General features: G+C 42.8%; 1 protein-coding gene across 1 annotated transcript in view; it reads right to left on the bottom strand.

The window, feature by feature from the left end:
• Window positions 1-450: 450 nt before the first annotated feature.
• Window positions 451-12,772, bottom strand: part of LOC124595139 — a 59,079-nt gene continuing 46,757 nt past the window's right edge. Inside the window, exons 9-11 of the mRNA XM_047133738.1 lie at window positions 9,697-9,918; window positions 4,408-4,626; window positions 451-1,980 (exon numbers count right to left, since the gene is read on the bottom strand). Of these exons, the coding sequence (XP_046989694.1) occupies window positions 1,694-1,980; window positions 4,408-4,626; window positions 9,697-9,918 (728 nt within the window). The 3' untranslated portion in view covers window positions 451-1,693. The remainder of the gene's footprint in view (window positions 1,981-4,407; window positions 4,627-9,696; window positions 9,919-12,772) is intronic.

Raw genomic sequence — 12,772 nt, 5'->3', positions numbered from 1 at the left:
AAATAGCCAAAAAGAACTCTTTCACTATGATCTTCCTACTATCGTGCGTTGTTCAGGTAATGGCTTATGAAAGTTAATGTTCGTATTATGGCAAATAGAGCAAATATTTTACTGGCCTCGGAGTGAGAGCTGTTTGTGCACGTTGTTTAAATCAGCCAGTAAATTTCTAAACAGCGTACACCCGCTGCAAAGTGAAAGATTCATTTTGGTAATTTTCGTCTCAATTTCTTCACAATTCGTCCTATCAAGAAATAGCCCAACGGTGATCCTTTGTTTTGTTCCCAGTCACTTATGCTATCAAACTTTAGAGAAGGAAGGTGACAGTTATAGTAGCATGCTGTTCAGAATACAGACATTTGTTGTCTTAATCGACATAATTGGAAAACCTCATGTACATTATTATTCACTGTTTTATTCACTTAAAATGAATATTACAGAACAGTCGGTCAATTTACTCCAGCGTGTGACAAAAATAGAAGTATATTCACATATCATACAAATACACCTAAGTATAAAAATATATACATTGTTGCAATTTTTATTGCTGAAAGTATAAAATAATTAATACAAAAACTAATCAGTTCTTTTAATACATTATGGGAATGTTAGACCAGTAATGTGAAAGACGCCTCTCAGATTAAAACTGTCCTTTCCAGCCACAATATTTGGCTTGTACAATTTCTAGGAAACTTCTACAATTAATACTATTTAGCGATACAAGGTATGTAGCAATACAAGACTTATGTCGATAATCAGACTAACGATATCGACGCGTAAAATCGCCAAGACGCTTATACTTTTGTGACAAGATTCAGTGAGGAACACTTCCACTGTGAAGATGGTTAACAAATTCTTTGATGGCTACTGTTTTCGGGGTTCAGATTGACTAATATTAGGTTTTTGTTAGTGCTATAGGAACATCAGTATGCATCTCACTCCGTAAGTTAAGTAACACAAGCTGCTCGAAAAAGAAGGTGTAAGCACTTGACACATTTTCTTCAGTTCATTATCTAAACCACATTTACATTTAGGTTAAAAGTTCTCGCGTTAATATTTCTTTTGCGTGATTTTGTGTCCATTGGTCGAAGTGACCACAAAAATATGACACTTTTGAAGACATGTCTGTCTTTAATTGTAGTAAAACACGCTTTGTACTTGTACTTGAATGTTCTATTAAAAATTCAAGCAATAGGATTCTCTCCCAAGACCGCTTATTACGTTATACCCCGCTATATACAGTTCTTTACATTGTACTCTACATTTCATTAAAATATTCATATAATCAGTACACAAGTATCCACATATTGGAAGACAGTTGTTATTTACACATGTGTATTTTCAGTATATCCATCTAAGGAATGTCAATTATTGGACGGCTTTACGTGCTCTTTGAAACAGCATCCTCTCTTCTTACATATTTTAAGATCACAGCCGCAGTTAAATACAAAATGGCAAGGATTTTTACAGTAACTCCGGTTTATCATTGAACTATCTAATCACACGGTGGTAATCGAGTTTAGTCTCGACCACAACGCGAGGCACAGTAGGTCCATCCGGGAGGTAGGATTTGTCCCCCTGAAGTACACCTCTGCTCTCCCGTCGTGTGTTATTGCACGGTGGTGTCCGCTGCCGCTTTGGCGGTAATACTGTCCGTTAGGTTTGTACACTTGTCGCCGCACTCGCGCACGGCGGTTCAGCTGGTCGCGGCGCCAGCTGCGACGAGTCCAGCTAGTAGCAGGAGGACACTGGTGGCCAGCGTACCAGCTGCGGGAGCGGACGACTGACCCGGCTGGTCCCGAAGAGGGTCGGCGGTGAGGCGGGAGAGGCCGTGTCCCTTGGAAGGGTAGGGCGGCAGCCAGCTGTTGCAGCGAGGGAATCCTGGGGGCGGCGGCGGGAAGTCGGAGTGGTCGCCCACCTTGAACACCACCGCCATGCCCACCTCCACGTGGAACTCGATGTGGCAGTGGAACAACCAGTAGCCTGCCAACAAACGCTCTCATCAGACAAGCGCCACCAAACATCCAGCTGCAAGCGCATCCATTCTGTCTCAGTACAGGGTGATCTGTTAGACGACATTCAGTTTGGCTTCAGTAAAGGTAAAGGCACCAGAGAGGCAGTGCTGACGTTGCGGTTGATAATAGGGGCAAGACTAAAGAAAAATCGAGACACGTTCGTAGGATTTGTCGACTCGGAAAAAGCGTTCGACAATGAAATGGTGCAAGATGTTCGAAATCCTGAGAAAAATAGGGGTAAGCAACGACGGAAATAAAAGATAGGTTTAAGTGTTGGATTACAATCCAGAGTGACGGGATATCGATGATAAGATTCAGTGGTGACATTCCTATCGTCAGTCAAAGTGAAGAATTACAGGACCTTTTGAATGGAATGAATAGTCTAACGAGTACAGAATATGGACTAAGACTAAATCGAAGAAAGACGAAAGAATTGAGAAGTAGCAGAAATGAGAACAGCGAGAATCTTAACACCACTACTGCTGATTACGAAGAAGGAGAACTTGTCCAAAAAAAAAAAAAAAAAAAAAATGGTTCAGATGGCTCTGAGCACTATGGAACTTAACATCTGTGGTCATCAGTCCCCTAGAACTTAGAACTACTTAAACCTAACTAACCTAAGGACTTCACACACACATCCATGCCCGAGGCAGGATTCGAGCCTGCGACCGTAGCGGTCACGCGGTTCCGGACTGTAGCGCCTAGAACCGCACGGCCACACCGGCCGGCGAACTTGTCCATTTATGCTACCATTACAGCAAAATAATCCATGACGGAGCAAGCACGAGATAAAAAGCAGACTAGCACTGGCGAAAAGGGCATTTCTGGGCAAGACAAGTCTCCTCGTATCAAACATAGGCCTTAATCTGAGGAAGAAATTTCTGAGAATGTACGATTCGAGCACAGCATTGTACGGCAGTGAGACATGAACTGCGGGAAAACCGGAACAAAAGAGAAGGAAATAAAAACATCTGAGATGTGGTGCTAAAGAACAATGTTGAAAATTAGGTAAACTGGTAACTTACGGAATGATGAGGTTCTCCGCAGAATCAGCGAGGAAAGTAATGCATGGAAAACAATGACAAGAAGAAGGACACTGAAGGGAGCTGTAGAGGGTAAAAACTGTAGAGGAAGACAGAATTCGGAATACAACCAGCAAATTACTGAGGATGTAGGCTGCAAATGCTACTCTGATCTGAAGAGGGTGCCACAGGAGAGGAATGCGTGGAGGGCCGCGTCAAACGAGTCGAAAGACTGAGGACTCAAAAAAAACATGATGATATTTATGAATAGCAGAGAACCGTTTTTGTGTATCTGTATTACTAAACCGCTATCCAGGTGCCATTTGCAGGTAGCCTATCTAATGGCTTCCAGGAGCTCCGAATATTTGCTTTTCAATATTTCGCGTAATTATTGGCCAAATTTAAAGTTCTGTCATAATTAACTCACTATTTAATTTTTATCACTATAAAACAAGTATTAAAGTTGGATACTGTGTGATTGTCTTGAGACATCATAAATGACAGAGCACAAATACCCGAAGTACATTCATTAAGTACTTAAGAATGAGCCGGCCAAGGTGGCCGAGCGGTTCTAGGCGCTACAGTGTGGAACCGCGCGACCGCTCCGGTTTCAGGTTCGAATCCTGCCTCGGCCATGGACGTGTGTGATGTCCTTAGGTTAGTTAGGTTTAAGTAGTTTTAGGTTCTAGGGGACTGATGACCTTTAGAAGTTAAGTCCCATAGTGCTCAGAGCCATTTGAACCATTTGAACTTAAGAATGAGAGCACTTAGTGGCTTCCAACAAACTTTAGGTGCAATATCAGACATTGAAGGAACTTTTTCTTGCTGATAAGCTCTTTCGCACATATCGAGCTAGAGAATACGAAAATTTCGCAGGTGGTTTTTGAAGATGTTGCGGGTTGCATAGAACCCACAGGTAGAGGCAGCTGAATCATCCTGTATAGCTGTGACAACACAATATTATAGTGGCGTTTACAAAGTCGCGAAATGTGATTGATTGAGCTAGGTGCACAAAGCCGCTGCGTCCACTGCTATTGGGGATCTTCTTATACCGACTCAGCTATAGGATGGGTTTTACCCTGGCATTTCATCAAACACTGTTGCCTATGGTGCCCGAACGCAGATGATGATGAAGCTACAGCTACGGAAAACTATCAATTCTAGATTGTTCCTGAAAATTTCTGGCGCGTGCTGGACTCGAAACCTTTACGTTTTTAAGAAAACGCTCTACCAGCAGAGCCGAAGTAGAGAAATGTTCCACGTTCGACTCACGATCCGACACACATTTTTAATCTTCCAGGAAGTTTCAAATGAGCACACACCCCTCTGGAAATTCTGTCTAGACTCTAAGCCTCTTGCGAAGCCTTGCTTACCTGGATTGTCGGCGGAGACTCTGAGCACCGTGAAGCCGCCATCCGGCACGGTGACGGTGTCCTTGATGGGGGCGCCGTGGAGCTTCCGTTTGATGCCTCCGGCTCTATCCAGCGCGCGCACCTCCTCCACAGACGTGTTGGTGCCCAGTTTACCCATGGCTACCACGCGGAACGCATGCCCGTGCAGGTGGAACGGGTGGTTTGCGTTGTACATGTTACCTGTGACAGAAGGCGTACATGAGTCACTCGTCCTCAACAGGTGGCATCCAGCTGGCGTATGACCAGGAGGACATTCTATGTTAAGGCTAGCGAATACACGATTTTTAGTCATGTTTTTTTTTGCGTCCACTGAAGATATGCAATGTCTTTTAAATTATTGCAGTAACTTGGAATATTCTTCTGTACTCTACACAGCATACGAGGAGCGGTCATAACATTATATTCGCCTCGAAAAAATAAGGTTGCATAAATAATTTCTGTTCTTTGTTTGCAGGTACGTGGCTGCAGATGTGGTACGCAGTGAAATCCCGCGCCACAGTACTGTAGCAGGCCGCTGGAGAAGGCAAACAAAACAGTGCAGGCCATTGATTGAGTGGAGTATCTTACACTAATTCGTTTTCAGTATCACCAGAAATGTTGCAGCTGTCAGCCAAACCAGAAGACTTCTTTAGCCGTCTCTGACAAAGCTGCAATATTTCCGCTGTTGCTGAAAAGGCACAAGACTCCACTTCATCACTGTGATGGGGAGTTTTGTTTTGCCTCCTCTACCGGCGTGCTATAGTACTTTGGTACGGGAATTTCAGTGTGTACCAGGACTGCAGTCATGTACCTGCAAACAGAGAAAAAGTTTGAACATCTTTGCGGTGATTTAACCATCCTGTTAAGCAAGTTATCAACTTGTAAATATTTTATAAAAGGAATGAAACACAAATACTGAGTTTAGGTTACGTTTATCCTGGCTACGAATGTAATACCTTCGTAGTCCTTCATCTTTGAACTTTTTCCTGTGAGGTCTGTCCCTTTAATGCCAGTGTATGTATCGTGTTTCTCGTGTTGTTCCTCTTCATCTAGTCGCTGTTCACACAGATATCATACGTGTAATGTTCTAAACGAACGATACTTATCTTTAATGAAGTTTCCTTTGTGGTGGACCACAGTCATACAGAATTTTTTGAAAGAAATTTGCTTCATTTTACTGTTCGTTGTTCATTTATTTTACACAGTGATGATTTCGGCTTTGTAGCCATTTTCAAGTGCATCTTGAAATGTTAAAACATGACTGACCTGTCTGTGACATGTCATTGTCGAAATATATGTTTTTTCGACGATGACATATCACAGACAGATCAGACTCTTTTAATAGTTCAACATGCACTTGAGAATGGCTAAAAATTCGAAATCATGATTGTGTAAAATAAATGAACAATTAACAGACAAATGACGGTAATTTGGTAAAAAAATGATCCTTTTAGTTTTGATGTGTGAGGTTGGCTGCAAATTAATTTTTCGACGATCGTGTGCATGGTTTATGACCAAAACCGGTCGGAATGAAATATAAAGAACGTCAACATTTGTGTGTCATGCATTTTATGAAAAAATTATTTATTGCTACTTTATTTTATCGTGTGATAACCAAAGTCTTACGATTGACTACTACTGGTTTATCCCTTGTACATCGTGTTCACTCAATTAGGCAAACAAGAGCTTGAGTGACTGGAATAGGAAGAGATATTAATACATGTTATTGCAAAAAGTACCCTCTGCCATTTTTTCGTGACCGACTGCGAAACGAAAAGGAAAGTACTGATTAACTCTTTGACAGAGAGAAACTGACCATATACCTAAAGTTTTATACGGAATTGTTTTGAAGCTGACAAAAAAGAAGTGCTTCAGCTTCTTCCTAAACGTAACAGAACATTGAACCCGAAAAGCAGGGTAGCTGATTTCAGAGGGGACAGCAGCAGAGAAGGACGTTGCGAATGATTGTGTTATGTGGATGGGTAAACTAGTTAAGACCTTGTGTTGTGATTGCGATAACACATGCTTGGTCTCTGCTGTGATGTAATGCGATGCATGGGCACTGAGGAAGTAGACACAACAAGTGGCAAATTTGCCTGGCAGCAGCCGTCCTAACACTGATAAAAAGAAGGATGTTGCAGATATGGTGCACATAACGTCTAGATTTGTTACCCTCCGTGTCGTGCTAGATTGCACCGCGGTAATGGAGGTTCATAGATCGAGTGATTGACCAGCTGTACATTTCACATCCTTTCGAAATATATTCTAAAACTTCTTAGGGAATAGAGGCAAGCGAAAACCTTCCTGCATGTGAGTACAGTGTTTTCTGCCAAGCTTAAGTGCTCGTCCAAAGCTACAGCCAAGTTCTTGACCGTTTTGTGATTTATTTGCATGCCTTCGAGAAAAATAGCAGGCAATTTTTCACAGAATGCATAGCTAATTAATTTATGAAGGGAAACTGAAATTAGTTGTGACTTCTTTATATGTAGTTTAGAGTCCAGGTTTTTCGTCCATCTGATCACTGAACACAGACCGACAATCGTGTAGAAAATGGCGGTATTAAGAGCTTCAGGTCTTTCGCACACTTTTGCCACAGTCACCTGGGGGACAGGTATTCCGACCCAGGGGAAATGGGTGGCGACAGGAAGGGCGTCGCGCCACTTTTTAAATTAAGCACGCCAAATCCATTAATAACAATGTTGAACCTGTGCAGATGTGGGACAAGGGTACAAGAAAAAGAAGAAGAGTCAACGAGATGTCATTGACGTTCAAAGAGAACAATAGTGGGACCAAGACTGAACCATGTGGCACGATTTCAGGAAGATTTTTCATTACCACAGACAACACGCTAATGACCGTATCTCAAGTAGTTTTCGAACCATTTAGGGCCATACCTAAATATTTTAGCTGTCGCTTTTTTCGGGGCAGGATGCTAAAGCTGACGATATCAAATGCTTTTTTAATATTGTGGTCTCACAATTTTCTATGGCATATTTTGTCACCAGTTACCTTACTAAAGCAGCGTTTGTGCTATGAAGTTTAGGAAAACCAGGCTGATAGACCGGGTGATCAAAAAGTCAGTATAAATTTGAAAACTGAGTAAATCACGGAATAATGTAGATAGAGAGGTACAAATTGACACACATGCTTGGGATGACATGGGGTTTTATTAGAATCAAAAAAATACAAAAGTTCAAAAAATACCCGACAGATGGCGCTTCATCTGATCAGAATAGCAATAATTAGCATAACAAATTAAGATAAAGCAAAGATGATGTTCTTTACAGGAAATGCTCAATATGTCCACCATCATTCCTCAACAATAGCTGTAGTCGAGGAATAATGTTGTGAACAGCACTGTAAAGCATGTCCAGAGTTATGGTGAGGCATTGGCGGCGGATGTTGTCTTTCAGCATCCCTAGAGATGTCGGTCGATCATGATACACTTGCGACTTCAGGTAAACCCAAAGCCAATAATCGCACGGACTGAGGTCTGGGGACTTGGGAGGCGGCCGGCCGCGGTGGCCGAGCGGTTCTAGGCGCTTCAGTCCGGAACCGCGCGACTACTACGGTAGCAGGTTCCAATCCTGCCTCGGGCACGGATGTGTGTGACGTCCTTAGTTAAGTTTAAGTAGTTTTAAGTTCTAGGGGACTGATGACCTCAGATGTTAAGTCGCATAGTGCTCAGAGCCATTTGAACCATTTTTGAACTTGGGAGGCCAAGCATGACGAAAGTGGCGGCTCAGCACACGATCATCACCAAACGACGCCATCTGTCGGACATTTTGTGAACTTCGTTTTTTTGTTGGTTCTAATAAAACCCCATGTCATTCCAAGCATGTGTGTCAATTTTTACCTCTCTATCTACATTACTCCGTGGTTTATTAGGTTTTCAAATTTATACTGACTTTTTTATCATCCGGTACTTTGTCATGTAGCTGAACGTTCCCAGCTAGTTTGCACTACTGAACTAATTAAGGTAACTGACGACATGAACTACACCGTAGACAACTATAGAACCCCTTACGAAAGTCTAGGTCAGCCAGATCAAAGGTCAGAGGAAGACAAGGGCCTGTTGTTTTTGTGGTCTCCAGCCCTGAGACTGGTTTGATGCAGCTCTCCATGCTAATCGATCCTGTGCAAGCTCCTTCATCTCCCAGTACCTACTGCAGCCTCCACCCTTCTGAATCTGCTTAGTGTATTCATCTCTTGGTCTCCCTCTACGATTTTTACCCTGCACGCTGCCCTCCACTGCTGAATTTGTGATCCCTTGATGCCTCAGAACATGTCCTACCAACCGATCCCTTCTTCTAGTCAAGTTGTGCCACAAACTTCTCCCCAATGCTATTCAATACCTCCTCATTAGTTACGTGATCTACCAACCTAATCTTCAACATTCTTCTGTAGCACCACATTTCGAAAGCTTCTATTCTCTTCTTGTCCAAACTGTTTATCGTCTATGTTTCACTTCCATACATGGCTACACTCCATACAAATACTTTCAGAAACGACTTCCTGACACTTAAATCAATACTCGATGTTAACAAATTTCTCTTCTTCAGAAATGCTTTTCTTGCCATTGCCAGTCTACATTTTATATCCTCTCTACTTCGACCATCATCAGTTATTTTGCTCCCCAAATAGCAAAACTCCTTTACTACTTTAAGTGTCTCATTTCGTGATCTAATTCCCTCAACATCACCCGACTTAATTCGACTACATTCCATTATCCTCGTTTTGCGTTTGTTGATGTTCATCTTATATCCTCCTTTCAAGACACTGTCCATTCCGTTCAACTGCTCTTCCAAGTCCTATGCTGTCTCTGACAGAATTACAATGTCATCGGCGAACCTCAAAGTTTTTATTTCTTCTCCCTGGATTTTAATACCCACTCCAAAGTTTTCTTTTGTTTCCTTTACTGCTTGCTCAATGTACAGATTGAATAACATCGGGGAGAGACTACAACCCTGTCTCACTCCCTTCCCAACCGCTGCTTCCCTTTCATGCCCCTCGACTCTTATAACTGCCATCTGGTTTCTGTACAAATTGTAAATAGCTTTTCGCTCCCTGTATTTTACCCCTGCCACCTTTAAAATTTGAAAGAGAGTATTCCAGTCAACATTGTCAAAAGCTTTCTCTAAGTCTACAAGGGCATATCAGCCCCAAAATGACCAAGCCCCGTAAAGCACTGTTCTGTTCAAAACTATTTTCAAGCTGAGGACAGCTCTGTTTTGGTTAGCTTAGCCTAGTTACGCCCTGACGTAGACGTACCTTCGTCGACGAGCACAATCTCGACGACAGAACCCAGCGGCACGCGCAGCATGTGCAGGCACTCGCAGTAGCCCGCCTCGCAGCCCTGTCCCGCCATGCTGGTCTGGTTGCAGGTGGTGGACTCGTCCAGGTCAGAGAACTGCGACAGCAGCGGGAACGACGGCAGGCGCAGCGACAGGTGGTTGAACTGCGGCGTGAACAGCTTGTGGTCGTTCCGCACCACTGCAAGGGGAGCATCGAGGTTACAGCATGGCGTCCCGCCGTCCACATCAAAGTCGTTACAAATGACGCACTACCTTCGTAGAATGAGGCTATGGAGACAGGACACGACCGTGACTTGGTTGAAGAAAAAAAAAAAAAAAAAAGATAAGGGGGCGGAAAGCACTAGCCTGAAGCAATTGAGAAGATACAACCAAAAATCTCAATCTGGTTGCTCAGCAGAGATTTGAAACCCATTCCATTCAAAGTAATAGTTATTTAGAACCAATTTTTGGTGATTCCACAGTGTTGCCCAATTTCCTTCCCACCCCCTCACATCTCTGAACCTAGAACGCAGAAAGAGCTCATTTGTGCTATTATGAAATTCAAGACTCTAAATTTCGGTCATTTTTTCCAATGTAAAATGGCAATCAATAAAAAATTTTACCAAGAAAATATGCCAAGATGAAATGGCGAGCAATTAAAAAAAGGGGCAGATGTGTCAAGGTAAACTGACAGAAAAAATTCGAATATTTATGTTTCCCTAAGCAAAAATCACACTTGCGCTCTGTTAAATGGACAGAAACAATCGAAAAACTACAATAAAATTCATTGGATACATCACTCCCAAATAAGCGGCTGGTCTCTGTTCTGTACACTCGTAATGGAACATCAAACAACTGACGTTGGAGTTACTTAGAAGATAAGCAAGCACACTACGTAACAGTACAGGATTCACAGTTGTATACTGACTTTTAAGAGAAATCAGTTATTGTTTAGGCCCAGTTATTGCTAAAGTAATAAAGTACTGTATAGTTTCAGATGTCAGTTACACAACAACAGAAACAACTGTCTGAATGTGACACCGACAATATCTGCTGTATCTTGGACTCATTCGCGTGTTATAGTGCTTCTGGTGCAAGCTTTATTTAATGGAAGCTTTACTTAATGAGAGATAGAGATATTAAACAAAAAAGCACCTAATGACGCGGCACACTAGATCATAATGATCTAGTGCAACAAGTAAATCTTTCTATCTACTTAACTGTTTATGTATTACACACTGTACGCAATTCCAGATCCTTAATACGACCAAAATGAAAAAAAGAACAGAAGTTAACATTTACTGTTTCGTCGACGACATGAAGCACAAACTCGGACATGTCAAGTTTGGGGAAGGAAATCGGATGCGCCCTTTTGAAAGTAACGATTTCCTCATTCATCTTGATGGTAACATCTACATCTGTACCTAAATCTACATCTTTATTCCGCAAGATACGTTAAGATGTGTGGTGGAGGGTACTCCTAGTAACACTAACTGATCCCCCCATCCGCGTTCCGTTTGCAAATGGTTTGTGTTTTTCTGTTTGAAACATTTCCTTTTTTTCAGTTTCATAATTTTGTTGACAGGACCAGAAACTTTATTAAATTGCTTACAACGTTTACTAACGATTCTGTCAACAGTTGCAGTCCTTATATTAGGCAACTATTTTGAAATGTTACAGGTTTATTTTCAAGCCTGATCTACTGAAACTGCTTCGTAATAAACGTCAAAGTGGCAACACATGCTTTATAAATTTTTACAGAATGAACGCATCAATCCATCCATGACTCTTACGAAGTCAAAATCCATTTCATTCTGCGAAAAATTATAAAGCATGTGTTGCACTTTGATGTTTATTATTAAGATCAGGCACTATAATTGCAGCCTCAGTAGGCCAGGCTTGAAAATGAACCTGTAAGGTTTGAAACTAGTCACCTAATATAAATGCATGACAGATTAGTTAATAAACACTATAAGAAATTCTGTCATATGTTTATTGATTTCAAGCATTTACAAAGTATCTTCTCTCTGTTTTTCTTAACGTTATGAGGTTGTCACAATGTACATCATGGGGACGGTTATACACACATCAAAAAAAGTTTTGCATCACCCCGGTTTCCGGAACTCCTGAAGACTGTGGATATTGTATCGCAACAAAGTCCCTTTGAGCGTTCATAGATGTTACTAAACCCGCCCAAAGATGTAAACAAGCATGTTTGAGCAGCGCCTATTAGACGATGGGGGGTCCGGCAGCCGACCTGTTCCAGTCATTCCACCAAGGAGGAGGTACACGGCTCGTGTTGCCTGTGGTTCAACCGTGCTTAGTCGATCAATACCGCCGTTCGTTCGCGTCCGCATTGTTAGCTTGTGTCAGAAAGGGCTCTCAACATGGGAAGTGTCCAGGCGTCTCGGAGTGAACCAAAGCGATGTTGTTCGGACATGCAGGAGATGTAGAGAGACAGGAACTGTCGATGACATGCCTCGCTCAGGCCGCCCAAGGGCTACTACTGCAGTGGATGACCGCTATCTACGGATTATGGCTCGGAGGACAGCAACGCCATCATGTTGAATAATGCTTCTCGTGCAGCCACAGGACCTCGTGTTACGACTCAAACTGTGCGCAATAGGCTGCATGATGCTCAGTTTCACTCCCGACGTCCATGGCGAGGTCAATCTTTGCAACCACGACACCGTGCAGCGCGGTACCGAAGAGCCCAACAACACGCCGAATGGCTCGCTCAGGATTGGCATCACGTTCTCTTCACTAATGAATATCACATTGCCTTCAACCAGACAATCGTCGGCGACGTGTTTGGAGACAACCCGGCAGGCTGAACGCCTTAGATACAATGTCCAGAGGGCGCAGCAAGGTGGAGGTTCCCTGTTGCTTTGGTGTGGCGTTATGTGGGGCCGACGTACGACGCTGGTGGTCATGGAAGGCACCGTAACCAACTTTACGATACGCGAAAGCCATCCTCCGACCGATAGTGCAACCATATCGGCAGCATATTGGCGAGGCATTCGTCTTCATGGACGACAATTCGCGCCCCCGTC

Source organism: Schistocerca americana, chromosome 2, assembly GCF_021461395.2.
Source record: "Schistocerca americana isolate TAMUIC-IGC-003095 chromosome 2, iqSchAmer2.1, whole genome shotgun sequence".
Lineage (NCBI taxonomy): Eukaryota > Metazoa > Arthropoda > Insecta > Orthoptera > Acrididae > Schistocerca > Schistocerca americana.
Note: the sequence above shows the minus strand (reverse complement) of the source record. Positions and strands in the feature narration are given on the sequence as shown.